Source organism: Sinohyriopsis cumingii, chromosome 11 (genome assembly GCF_028554795.1).
Source record: "Sinohyriopsis cumingii isolate HCF-2022 chromosome 11, ASM2855479v2, whole genome shotgun sequence".
NCBI classification, from domain to species: Eukaryota; Metazoa; Mollusca; class Bivalvia; order Unionida; family Unionidae; genus Sinohyriopsis; species Sinohyriopsis cumingii.
This window is the reverse complement of record NC_142971.1, coordinates 27622534-27637492: the sequence shown is the minus strand read 5'-3', so window position 1 is coordinate 27637492 and position 14959 is coordinate 27622534. Positions and strand designations below refer to the sequence as shown.

At 37.4% G+C, this 14959-nt stretch overlaps 1 protein-coding gene across 1 annotated transcript in view; it reads left to right on the top strand.

The window, feature by feature from the left end:
- The window catches only part of LOC149787817 (uncharacterized), a 114413-nt gene that overhangs the window by 35781 nt on the left and 63673 nt on the right, over nt 1-14959 (top strand). The window contains exon 4 of the mRNA XM_089975673.1: nt 3325-3388. Coding sequence (XP_089831799.1) covers nt 3325-3388 — 64 coding nt within the window. The remainder of the gene's footprint in view (nt 1-3324; nt 3389-14959) is intronic.

Below are 14959 nucleotides of genomic sequence, written 5' to 3'. Positions count from 1 at the left end.
CTGGTCATTGGCCTAAGCACCCTCAATCCTCTTATTCATGTACCTTGGTTCCCACTGGAAACACCACAGTATATTTTGAGTGATATCAATGAAGGAGACTTTGCCATCACTAAACCAGACAGTGCATACCTTCATGTCTCTATTCATAAGGCTCCCAGGATGTTTCTGAGATTTGTCTAAAATATTGTATATCATTTCAGGGCATCCCATTTGAGGCTCAACGTTGGTCTGACGAATCGAGTAATGGTGCATGTCCAGACCATTTTTATGATGGCAACATGAAGTTACCTATACTACATCCTGCAGCAACATCAACAAGTTAGCTGTAACCACTCATGATAGCCCTTGCTGGACTTCTTATCAACAAGGAAAAATATGACCTAGTAGTATCTGAATGATTCGTTCACCAGGGTATGGACTTAAATACACAGGCACCATATTTTGTCTCCCTCAGGATCAGGCATTAAAACGACTCATGGTAGCACCTTACTTTTGAGGAATTCCATCTGCACGGGATTGCTCAACATGGCAGCAGACATCATGTCCTAGGTCACCTACTGCATTGCTACTGTTTTTTTCTTCACAAGTGGAGTCCTCCTGTCTGCCCACTGGACGATCTTCTCAACATCTGCAACCAATTGAGGCACCATTGGCAGAATTGCGAGCAACCTAACTTGGCTCATGTTGGGTATGCATCTGCACGTCCACCCGCTCAAGTTTACAGTCTTTACAAATGCAAGTATGAAAGGCTTGTGAGTCCGCTCACTAGCATCATTTCGGGATGCCAGCAGTGCATGCTGCCCCCAAGAACGACATCTTCATATGAATATGAATATTGTCTAGCTTTTATCTGAGATCTGTCATCCCAGAGAGGACAGTTGGATCTGGTGGGACCTATATCAGCAGCTCAATAGTTCTCCCTTCTAGACTGGTTGACAGCATAAGTTGCTGCTTCATGACTGGATTTGTGGTGGTGGTGGGGGCTTTTTCCCTTTTGAAGCTGCCCCCCCCCCCCCCCCCCCCCCGATGGAGTCTCTCACCTTATGTGACCACAGATAGTATCTCTGGGGTAAGTAGATGTACTCCCTCCACCTCTTACCTATTCTCCTAAGGTATTGTGATTTGGTAACATACTTGAAGAAGAAACCAATTTTTCCTAGTTAAACTTTTCTTCGAAAATAATTACCCAATTATAATACACATACAGCATCCCTGCAGCTACACCCATAGGGAGTGTACCTTGGCTTCAGTAATAACTGGGATATTCTTACACTGTGCCACCAAAACTTATTTGTAAAGGGAGATCACTATGCCCAACCGCCAAATAGGTCAGCAGACAACTTGTAGCTCCCTTTAGCTTGAAGTATTTTTGAAGAAACATAGTTTACTTGGAAAAATTGGTTTCTGCACAATATTGGTGGCTTACAGTTAAAATAAGGTAGAAGCATATTGATTTGTGGGTCAAAGGGCAAATCATAGGCCTTGACAGGGCCTGCACTTAACTTAGCAAGAGGTTGATTTTGAGGTCAAAGGGTATTGGCATGATGACTTGGAGAAAAAAATGGAACATGTTTCTGAAAAAGTTTAATTCTTATCTTTGGCTACTGAGGAAAATCAAAACATATTCCATTTCAAGATAGGGTCATCTTTAAAAAAAGCTATATTCAGCCATGTCTGGATTATTGTAATGTAATTTGTGGTAATACCTATAATTCAAACATAACAAAACTTTTAAGACTCCAGAAGAGGGTTTGCCATTTAATTCTTTGATTCATGTAGACAATTTCCAGGATGCATGGAGGTGGCACTCTACAATTTCATATTTTGCATAGGGTTAGATATTTAAAGAGAAAGAATTTCCCTGGTTTTCTTCACTGGTTATACTGGCATTTTAAAAAGACCTTGTATATCTTAGGTATTGATCCAAGATGCTTTAATTCCCTTTATTTTGGTTTATGATTGATAGGTGTAATATGGGTAATAGAGTATACAACTTGGCCTTACTTCAGATGTGCACTTTTCAATAAATTGCTATATCTGCTTGATCAGGTTCAATTCCTGGACTAAACTGTAAAAAAAAAAACCCAGAGCCAATTGCATTTTTTTAAATATTTTATATATTTGGTAATTCATTTATTGCACTTTCAGTATCTGGCATTATCTAGTCTGGCAAAAATTGTATTGTGCATGTTTCACATATAAACATCTTCACCTTATACCTATCACTCTCTCAGAAGTTCATAATATCTGTAGAGTGCATCTGAATAATAATAAAAATAACAAATCATAAAAAAATGTTTCATAGAAATACAAAATTTATGCATAAACTGTCCATAAAAACCATTCCTGTGTTCTTAAGCAATATCTTTCACCAAAGAGATGCTGATGGTACTCCAAATTTAAAGTCTATTACAAGTAAGAATTACATTATTCTAAGGCGAAAGAAGGAATTGTTTAAAACAAACTTTTCAGTATACTGGTCCACTGGTATGGAACAACATTTTCAGTGATATAAGGCAGGCTCCTAGCATTTCATCTTTTCATAATTGATGTCTCAAATGGATAAAATCTTAAGATAATTGAACAGTTCTAGTAATATAAATACCTCCTGCTTTTCTGTACTTTTGCATCATTTTCACAGTTTAATGTTTCAGTACAGGATGATATTGTATATTTTATATATGTTTATTTGTTCACAGGTTTGATACTTGATTTTGAGAATCACTTAATTATCTAGAGTCCAGCCTGATTTTTTTTTACATCATGTTGTATATACTGTATATAACACCTGGAAGGCCTCAAGGTAGATTAGTTCTGTAACTGAGTTGCCTTCTCTAAATAAAGTTTTTATAAAAAATATTATTATTATTAGTTGTGGATATTATATGACAGAAAATGTTAGAGCAGATGGATCTTTTCAAACTTCAACATATGTCAGATCAGAAAAAAAGACAAATCAAGTTCAGTTTACAAACTTTAGAAGATTTTGAGAGTAATGTAATACAGTATGCTGAACACGTGTTCATTGTATAAATTTTAGAATCACTTAATTCTTTAGTGTGAAGAAAAATTTATAACATCGTCTGGATATTGTACATAACAGCTAGAAGGTAGATTAGTTCTGTAATTGGGTTACCTTATGTAAATAAAGTCTTTCTTCTTCTTATTATTATTATTATTTTTATCATGTCTTGACCCAAAAAATGAAGGTCATTGAGGTCCATAATCTCCAGCGCCAACTATGTCTTACTGATGTGGACATACAGTACTATTGAACATGGGGCTGGCATATGATGTATACCATTCAAATCGCTCTCTTTTCAGGATGTGGTGGGTCAGATTTCGGAGCTACATTTGTTGTGGACAGAGGTCCAGAAGGAATTTATTGGTGAGTTCAAAGTGTCTGCATGAGCCAAACTCTTGTGAAGTTGTAGTTGAAATTTCTATGAATAATTTATTGGTGAATTCAAAATGTCTGCATGGTTCAAGCCCTTGTGAAGTTATGGTTGAAATTTTTATGAATGTTGAATGTCACAGATTTCTATTATTGAAATATGAAATCTGTGAATTCATTATTCTTAATTTTTGTGTGAAGAATTAGATTTTTGTCTGTAATTATGTGTGTGAATTGTGTGAGTAGTCCTATTGTTTCTACAGAAGGATTATTGTTAATTGGGTCATTAAGGTAGTCCTTTTGTTTCCACAGAAGGATTATTGTTAAATGTTTTTTTTTCAAGTAATGATTTGAAACAAAAAAGTCCTTGAAAATTTGCACCCCACAAAAACATTGAATTCTCTGTATATGTTGATGGCTATGTTTGGAACGCCAAAATTGTGTGATTGTGATCTTTCAGCATTCTCATAGTGTTTTGATTTCATTCTTTCAGCATTCTCATAGTGTTTTGATTTCATACTACATGTACAGTCAAACTTAGTTATCTCGATTACGTCAGGGGTGTAAAAAAGTCCTCAACATAACCAGGTCCTGAGATATCAGGATTTAGTTGATAAATCTGCTGCATAACAATAATTATGCATCTGAAGCACCAAGAAATGAGTTTTGTTTTTAAAAACAAATGGCATTTCTAATGCACAATAAAAATAATAATTCAATCATGCCTGGTTGCAGAAAAAAAAGATGAGGTCTTTTAAATGAGATTAAGTAACAAGTCACACATTTTTACAACACTTTAGTTACTGCAACAATGTCAGTGGTTTAATGTTGTTATTATTTCCCTGTGAATAGCCTCATAATTTTGGTAGCTTCAGCAACACAATGATTTTCTCAGGCAGTCCAAAATCTAGGTCAATGTAAGTACATGTACATGTACGACTATATGTTTTAAAAAGAGTTTTTTTGTGTTAGAGTTGACTTGTGACTATCAGCAAAATGTTACCGACCAGTATTGTGCATGAAAATCAATAGTTTTTGTTGATCGTCAGAGGTTCTTGTAACACTGGTATATGCCGATAAAATTTGCATCTGTACCGGAAAAAGATGAGGATATTGGTATTCATGTACCAAAAAAAACTGTAAAATGTTTTTCAACTCTTTAAAGTTAACTGTCTCAACATCAAATTCTGTAAGAAGCCAACCTGATTCCATTCATACAGCTGTAGTCCCCTATCCCTCCCGACTCTGATAAGTGACCATCAGCAAAACAAAGCACCAGAAGGAGAGTCAGCTAATCTCTTTGATGGATTGCAAGACTTTGATATTCAAGATAAAAACATTACAAGTGAAAGCACTCCTGTTTATGTTATATGGATGTTAATCCAATCAGTCACTTTCCCCTTCATTCCGTTTGTGTTGAAGGATATGTAAGCATGGCACAGTGATCAACAACTTAATTTTTTAAAAATACTGTGCACATAGGAATTTTTGTTTTACAAAACCATTGGTGCTTTTATTTACTCTTGTTCGAAACAAATTAATAACCAAGTGCTGGGAAGATGGGGGTTGAAGGGGGTGGTTTGGATTTTTGCAGGTTTCTATTTATAGAATATTGTGAGTCACCAAATTCATTACTGAATTCGTTTTAAATATACTGTGTAATACAAATGATGTATTTTTAGCTACATTTAATGATGTTAATTTGATAATTTTCTGAGTTACAGATAAGATCAAATTTGCTCTGCTGCATGAACGAACTTTGTTGACATGTGATAATGTCTGTTTTGAATGCAGTTTCTGTAAAAGTCAGAAATGCATTAATTCAAAATCTTTACTCTAAAGTATTGTTTACAAGATAAATTTCTCCACTCTATGCAAGTGATAAACCATGGATTGATGGGATTGGTTGATTAGTATTTGTACTGGTAAAATTTGGTCTTGAAGCGACGTTTTCCATCCTTGCCTGTATGAGGTACTGGTAATAGGCTACTGGAAATGCCAGATCATTTCTTGTAAAATTTTCTGAGATGGACATTACAGGTTGCATTTCATCAAATTAAGTGGGTCCACATGTTACTCAGACCGAAACTTATGCCCGACAAAACGAGGTTATCGATTTAACAGGGGTCAGGATAAGTGCGGCAAAATGAGCATAACAAAGAAGGATTTTTTTCTGGACTGGACCAAAATGCTTAACATAAATGGGTTCTTGAGATAACTGAGGTCAAGATAAGTGGGTTTGACTGTATAAGTCAAACCTACTTATCTCAACTTTGTTTATCTCAAGAACCCATATATTTCAAGTGTTTTGATCTGGTCCCAAAAAATCCTTCTTTGTTTGTTAATTTTTCCCCACTTACCTCGACTCCTATAAAGTTATAACCCTGTTATGTTGGGCATAAGATCTGTAACCTGTGGCCCCACAAAATTAGACAAAATAATTCAAAAGCATTTAAGTTTTCATACATATGCTCAGCACTGGTGACAGTTACCACAATTTACTTTTTTAAATACATTATGCCATTTCACTGTAGCTTCATCATCCACATCTACATAATTATAAAATTCTTCCTGAGCAATGCCTGTGGAGTCCGCAATCTCATCAGCCATTGATTCAAGACATATTTCTGATTGAGGCAATGAAATCTGATTGATTGTTGCATTTTCCATAGTTATCAGTGATTGGAACAGATTTATTGTGTGGTGCAAATTTCGTTTTGTGCAGGTTAATCATCATTATATGGATTACTCTATTTTACTTATGCTTAATTAATTTTTAAAAAACTTGGTGCTATGTTTTCATTTCCCAATGAGTAGCCTCGTTTCCTTGGTAGCCTCGTTAAGAAGTTTACATTTTTGTCTCAGGCATTGAGGCAGCCAAAATCTAGGCCAGTTAAAAATACTAGTAGCATGTGAATGCTGTAACAACTGAATAGTCACGTGTTGCTGGACAATGTGTAATGGAGTTAATTGTTTGTTCACACATTTTGGTTGACAGTGGATTATACAATACATAAAACAACACTTCCATTTTCTTTTTACAGTATTATAAATTTATTAGTGTCCAAAAATCACTTAATTGGATTTTTAAAATTAAAAGATCTTGATAATAAATATACATTCTTTACAGCACATGTGACATCTCAATAGCCATTTGACCCCCCCCCCCCCCTTCCTCCCATTTATTTCTCCTTCGAATATGTTTCTCAGTCACATTATGTTAGGAATATTAGCCTGCTATCTCGCAAATCTAGCCCTATTAAAAGACGAAAATTGTCTTTTTCTATTTCAGTTGACAAATAGCAATAACTCTTGTCCATTACCTTCCCTTGGCACTGCCAGGTGTTGCAAGTTATTAGCTTTGCTGCTGTACTGGATAACATCGTACAGTTTACCTCTGACAATCCAAATCATTTTGTGTTCTGATTGACTCATCCAATGTTCCTTTTGGATTTGTTGTGTGGATTAATCATTCTGCTGCAGGTTGTATACATTTGTTTTGTGCAATTTCTGTCAAATTTGAGTTAGTTTGTCTCCTTTAGAGAACTTGTCCTTTTAAGACCACCTCACACTTTACTATTCTTGACCTCTGCAAGGTCGATACATGTTAGTGCAACTTTGACTGTTTTTGCTTGCCTGGTTTGTAATATAGTTGCTTTTAGAGAGTTTTTAACATGCTGCATTGCTAATTTGTGCTTTGTTTTTCCCTTCTTTTTTAGTTTCAGTGGAACATTCAACTAAATACTTGAAATGCATAAGTTCAAGCATAGTCTATTAGTTTCGAAGCAACACAGACTTTGTCGATTTCTTTTATTATTAATGGGAAATATATTTATATAAATGAGTTAGTAACTTGATGAATTACTAATTTATGCTTTGCTTTCTCTTCTAGTGTTGTTTCAGCAGAATGTCATTTAAATGCTATATATGCAACTTCAGAGCATGGAGGTCTACCATGACACTTGTTTTGTTTATACCAAGTACACCACTCCCTCGATAACTTGTAAACTCACTAATAATGCGGGGTCAGTCATGGATCCTTTTTTTTTACTTGAAAGTACCAATAATTTGACCTCTGTTTGTTGAACATAAAGAAAATCATGATCAAAATTGGTAAATGAAACCTTGATATATTACCTGTTTTATCATCGAACACAGTTGATATGATTGATATGACCTGGAAACTTGAATCAACATTATGATATTATCAACTTTTAATAAGAAGTCATGGATTTTGTTGAAACTTCTGTCCAAACTACATTCTTGGTATACCATAAATAACAGTATGAAATGAAATTTCAGTCCATGAAAATGGCACTAAAACCTGCTTGAGGCAGCACTATAATAAATAAATACCAATTAAATAAGTTTTTTATCAAGTGAAATGCTTGTTTTAGTTATATCTTTTAGCTCAGTTTAAGTGTAATGATCATAAATACAATATGCATTGTCGTATTCAAACGTGAAATATGTCAATCTACCATAACAGCTATGATCGCGAGTGTTTCTGTGGGAACCTAAGTGCCAACAATGTTTTGATACCTAATTTGCATAAATTGGTATTTGTTGTATTGTTGCATCGAATTAAACGCTGACCACTTATTACCACATTAATTAGTCTCTTGTATCAAATAAAGGGGGTGGAATAAATGAAAAGTTAAAAGGCATGCAAATCTAACCTGCATAAGAACTAGCAGCCCCAGTTGAGTGACAGGCCATGGAACATTGTTACAAATTTCTTTTGTTAACCTAATATAATTAAACTACCTTAAATTAGCATATACATTCACAACTGTGATCAAAGATAGCAAGACAACCAAGAGAAATGAATACTTCACGACATAAAATTGTGTTTCACAGATACATTTTATTAATGAGAAGGTAGTTTCAGAGTTTGTTGTTAATTTGTAATTATTCAATTGGCACTCAGAGATTTCCTCACAGATGGGAAGTTTCACTGATACTTGCAACTAAATCATTGCATCAAATCAATGCAATAATAAAAAAATATGACTTTCGACGATGATGGCTGTTTCACAAACTAAGTGTTCATTTTTTTTTAATTTTTTTTTAAAATAAAAAGAATCTTGTTTGATTGTGAATTTTAATCAATAAGTAGTCTGGTTCCCTGATTAGCAAGCTGTTTGTTTGTGTTGCATTCCACTATCATAGAGAGCAAAGCAGGGAACTAGACTACTCAACAACATAAAGCAGTGATGTCATTCACAATGTTTTCGCATACACATGATGGTTGTTGAAACCAGTTGGAATATTGTTAATGATCTCTCATTGGTTGGGCGTCTTGAAAATAATGGCAATTTTTACATAAAAACAAATTACTTGGTTAGAAAAAGTGCTTTATTGACAAATATTCCCAACGCGACTTTAAAATTATTATTCAGCGATTAAATAGATCAGTTCGCTTTCCCCTCCCTTTTCGTGGTTTTCTCTATGTCCAGCGAGGATAGCATCATTTTATGGAGGTCCCTTAATAATTCTCACCCTCACTTGTAGTGCAGTCAGTGTTTTTGGACCCCTGTTATGCGCAAGTTATCGAGGGAGAGGTGTGTACAATGTGATATGCAGCATCTGTAATATGTGGTCAGAGGAGACTGGGCTACCTATTGGCTATTTAGTCACATGCTGATTTGCTAATCTATGCTGTTTTCTCTTCTTGTGTCTTTTCTGGAGAAATGTTTACTAAATGCATGAAATGCAAATTCAGAGCAGTTGTCCATTTAGGACTGAAGGGAAGGATAGATGGAATAAGTCAAGGAAGACATCCAACCATTTGTTGTTGGCAATACCAACTCATTGGTGAGTATTCCTGAATTTTAGGCATAAGTCCCCGACATGTCCAAGTATGAACCTTGGACCATGGGGTTCATACTGGATCAGTTGGATCTGCCTCCTTATACCACTGCACTGTTACCAGCTGTCCAGCCATTACCAATGTCCAATATGGGAGTTCTTAAGACAGCCCAACCAGCAAGTTCATTGTTTGCATGTCTGACACATTGGGGGGGGGGGGCGTGTTTTTCAATTTTAGGCAGACCAGTGGCAGTAAATCTTACTGCATGTCTCAGCATGGTCTCCAGGCCTAGTTTGGACACATGCGGTTTGTACCAGATCCATTAGATCCAATGCATAATAAATTGCACGGTTGCTCACCATCCGGCTGTTCCAACATGGGATCCTTTTTGAATCACTCCAGCCAATTATGATTTACAGGGAATATTACTGACAGATCCATTTATCTAACCTTACCGTCGGTATTGCACATTGAGTGCGTCAAAACTCCTTCAGTCCACCAAACTTCACATAATACTCAGATCCAACTATGGAACAGACTGAAGTTTAGCTTTCAAGCTGCCATTGAGGACATTTATAGGGTGTTGGCTACTTCAGAATGCCCTCCACCCTTACCGCTACTTCAAAGAATCAGTAGATCTTAACGAGGAGGAAGAGGTGCCATTCTTCTCGTTTCTTCCCCAATTGGACAGACTTAAGGTGACCCATGCCTTCAGTACTGATCTCCTGGCACTTCACAAGAATATAGAAGCTCTACATATGTCCACTCATCTGTTTCATAAAGCAGACGAATATGCTCCATGCCCATCAGAGCTGGTTCGAGATGTTGTTGCACCTTCTTCATTGTTGGAATTTGCCTCATTGACACCTTTCAGACACCTCAGAGGCACACATCAATAGCCATTCTTGGGAGGTAATGGCCAGGATTGCTAGGGTCATTGACCAGAGCTGCTGACCATACAGTGGTGAGTACTTTGATGGGTTCTACCAGTTTACTCATACAATAGGGTTCATACCAGATCAGTTAGATCTGCCACTTTGTACCACTGCACTGTTACCAACCATCAAGCCATTACCAGATTCCCATCACAGGATATCTTTTTGGATGACTCTGTTCAGGTCACCATTGCTTTGGAGGAAGAATAGAGAAGTTCAGAGGCAGGCAGCTCAAGAACTGCCCCTCTACCTTGCTGAACACATACGGGTGTTTGGAACCACTTTACCCCAGCTGCTTTGAAGTGATGCAGATTTAGGATAGGTGATCTTTTCAGTCACATGTGCACCAATGTCACTCCCTGGGATGCAGTCATACAGAGGCAGTATGGAAATGAATTTTGAGCTCACCAGATCTCCCTGTTCCCTTGGAATGGGGTGGGGTGAGGTGATCCAGGTCATTTGGACGGGCTTCTGGTTTCTTCCATAAACATTTCCCTCCCCTCTCCTCTTCATCCCTCTTCATGGATGTACCATCAGTTTGGAAGAAGGCTGCCTTTCTACAACAGGACATAGAGTAGCTCATAAAAAAAATAGAGCAGGGGTGCTTATGCAAAAACCATAGTCCCTGGGGCTTTATTCAAAACTGTTTCTTTTTTGGAAAGCAAAGAGCAAGTTGAGACCTATCATCAACTGGAATTGCCTCAACCAATTCAGGAGAGAGATGGCAAGTTCAATCTGCCTCTCCATTCGATATTACAAGTATACCTTCAGTCTTGATCTAACCAATTCATATTTTCACATCCCAGTATCATGAACATTTTCTCCTTTTTGCTTCTCACAATACACTTTATCAGGTCAAAGGTTCTCCCTTTGTCTTCACCATCAGCCCTTGGGCTTTTATGGAGATTATGGAGGGCATCATCACCTTGTTCCGATTGATGTCATCTACAGTGATGGCAGTGTGTCTGGATGACATCCTTCGGAAACACTTTCTTCTATCCTACTCCAAGGCAGGAATAATCGCATCTCTTTTAGATCATCCATGCTTTATAGTGAACTGGGAAAAGTCATACATCCCAGAATTTTGACCATCTGGACATGGAACTTTTTAACCAACCAGATTCTGTGCACTACCTTCATTGTTCAAGTCCCCCAGTTTATTCAGTATGGCAGTAGACTTGATCCTGCTTGGCCATCTTTTTTTAATGCAGACATTGCAAGCACAATCACGCCCCTTTTCAAGTTCTGATATCTTGGCTGACACTACCCAAAAGAGGTCAAGTTCTTCATACAGAATGGTCTCTCCATCAATCAGTCTTCATTCAGATTTGCACACTTTTGGGGGCATCTGATGATTGACCTCTTTGTGATGAGGTGGAGTCACAAGCTATCCACCTATGTCTCTCCAGTTCCAGACCCAAAAGCTTGGGTTGTGGATTCACTTTCAATCATTTTGGAGGTTTTGTGGGCATCTGCCTCCCCTCCCATGGTGCTGATACCAGTAATCAGACTGAAATTACAGGGTCAGAATGGGAAGATGATTCTGATAGCTCCTTTCAGATGGGACAAGTCCTGAGTCACTGATCTACTCATTCAATTAATTCTGATCGCTCCTTCTAGATGGGACAAGTCCTGGGTCACCGATCTACTCATTCGATTCTACATTAATCTGTCCAGGAAGATTCCAGCCAACCTGAATCTTCTCTAGCAACCAGTCTTGGGTTGTCCTTCCCTGCCCGGATTGTCCTCTTCTTCCACACACTCAGCTCTTATCAGGACAGCCTTCAAGTGAAACCAATTCAAACCTTCAATTGTGGAGAGAATCTCAAGAGCAGGAAGGACCCCACTTCGAAGACTTATGAGGGAAGTGGTATATTTACAGGGACTGGTGCCATACCAACAACATCGTCCTTCTGTGTGTCTCAATCTCTCAACTGGCCAACTTTTTTCTCTGGCTCATTGAGGAAAAACAATTGGCCCTAAGCTCTATGAAAGGCTTCTGTCCCATGATATTGGACACATTCCGGTGGCAGACATGAATTTGGTCATGCTATAGATCTATTGGACTTTTAGACCTTTTTGGTCTCAGTTGACCAAAATCTCTCATTGTCTTTAAATAGAACCAATCCTGGGTTTTAACATTGCTCAATTCGAGCCTCTAACCCACACTTTGCTAAAGTCACTATCATACAAGTCATGTTTCCTGATGCTAAAGCGCTCTCCGTTACGGATCACTGCCATCTCACCTCTGTCTGCGGCGGTTCGAGTCTAGGATTCAGCCAATGTGGGTATGTGAGAAAGCTTGCCAGTAGCTTCTCGTGGGTCGGTGGTTCTTTCCGGGGTTTTCCCGGGTTCTTCCTCCACCATTAATACTGGCCGCCATGTATAGCCTATCGTGTGCTGAAAAATGGCGTTAAGCCCCAAAACAACAACAAAAACAACATGTTTCCTGATAGCTTTAGCTTCTACATGCAGGGTAAGTGAGTTACATGCCCTTTATGTTGATCAGTTCAAATCAGGTTTATGTGGTTCTCTTGACACAACCAGACTTTGTAGCCCACAATAGGTCTGTCTATAACCAAAGAGTCGTCACTCACCTGCTGTCTTCATAGACAATACAAGAACAGCAGCTATACATGATCCTGTTTGCACTCACAAGCACTACTTGAAGTACACAGAGACTAGTCATGGCACATGCAAATGCCTCTTCCATCCACTGTGAGCTGGAATACAGAATATCACCTCTCAAACCCTTGCTTCGTGGCTGAAGTGGGTTGTATGGTTGTTGTACTCTGGCATCTCACCAGATCAGAGTCCTCTCATGAAGATTACTGCTCAGAAGCTTTGAGTCTCATATTTGAATGCAATGTTTTGATCTGAGATATAATAGTAGATGTTGACTGGCATGCAGATTCAACCATCATTACAGAGATTTACAGTCACAGAGGCAAACCTTGAATCTGGTGGGCAGCACAGACAGCCACCAGATCCAGCTAGATTGATCAACATAGCCTGTTAGATTCTCTGGATTTGCTGGTGAAATATTTGTATGTAAGAAGATTTTAATATTTATCTTCTTAACTGTATGATAGGGTCACAGGTCAAACGACCCCAGGCTGTGTTGTTTATTTAATTGGGAGAACGAGTTATAGTTCTCGTTGGAAATCCAGCTGTTCTTCCCTAGAAGGATACCTGAGATAGAGGTCAGATGCTCAACATCTCCTCCTACTAATTATTCTTCTAACGTAATGTGATTGGGGAAAGTATTTGAAGGAGAAAGCAAACTTTTAAGTAAATTATTTTTTCCCGAGAATACTTATCCAAACACATTACTTAAAATCCTTCCAACCAACCACCATGCAAGCGTCCTCATTAGTATCTTGCTCAGTTAAAAACTAGCGACACCTGGCGGTGCCAAGGGGATGTAATGGGCAAAAGTTATTATTGTCCTTTGTCTACTGAAATAGAAAAATAATTTTTTTGTCTTTTAGTACGGCTGGATTCACGAGGTGGCAGGCTAATAATTCCTAACTTAATGTGATTGGGTAAGTATTCTCGGAGAAACATAATTTACTTACAAAGTTGCTTTCCTTCAGTTTTTCATTTAGATCAGTTTCTCAGGCATTGTTTACCGTAGTGACATGAAGCTAGATATGAGGATACATCTTGGGGAGCACACTAAACTAGGTTACTTTGTGTTTGTTTTGTACTTGAGTGAATTTGGTTAAAGCTTTGAGTTTATGTTAGATAGTTTCTTAGGCTGTTTGGTCACAGAATGATGCAGTTTGTATGTAGATGTGTAGTAGCCATACAAAAAGGTAGATCACTGGCCTATATTTCATGATTCATGAATAGTTAAGTTTTGCTTCCCTGACTGGTTAAGTTTTGCATTTACCTTATTTACCATATATATTGGGACATGATAAAATAACAATTTTTTCCTTGTCCCATAACTTATAGTGAAACATTTTTTTCACCTAGGTCATATGTCCCAAGATTTAAGAAATGAAATATATTTGTGCCCCCACCCTGTTCCAGTAAAAATAGATAAACAAAATGCTTATCTGATAATAAAAAGAAAGAAACTAACCTTGTATTGTCATCATTTATTCGTTTTTATTCATCATGAGCATTAAAGAATAAAATAAATCCACGAACTCCATATACCGGTATATAATGTAAGCTTCCATATTGTAGCATGTATCGCTTATGTCCGATAACACACAAGACATTGTTCATTAAAATGACCGTTGAGAAACAAATCATGTCTGGTTGTGCTGGAAGGTTTGAATATTTTATCTGACTGAAAACTTAATCTAACAAAATCGTAGATGAGAGGGAAATAATCAGCAGATATCTTGAAGGCAACCGTCATTCACACATGACACTGTTATGTGCAAAATAACCAGAATTGAATTATATCCGAATAAACTATTGGACAGTATCTCAAATAAAAATCATTATTTGAAAATACATTCACTTGAGTGCAAGTGACAATCTGTTCGTTAGCACAGGTTACAAAAGTATCATTAAAGCAAGTTGTTGCTGTGTATACTGTTTACCTGCAGACATCATTGCCTGTTTGTATTAATTACAACTACAGATGCCAAGCACGTACAAGCCTGGATGGTGAATAAACACAACTGGCAGCGAGTAGTTTGATGAATTTGTGAAGGCCAGAAGAGAAGCAGATGATTTTGCAAACAAGAGGGAAATAATCAACCACTATCTTGAAGACAACCACCATTCATGCATGACATGGTGTTAGGTGCAAAATAACCAAAATTTAAATATATCCAGATCAGCTACATGACAGTA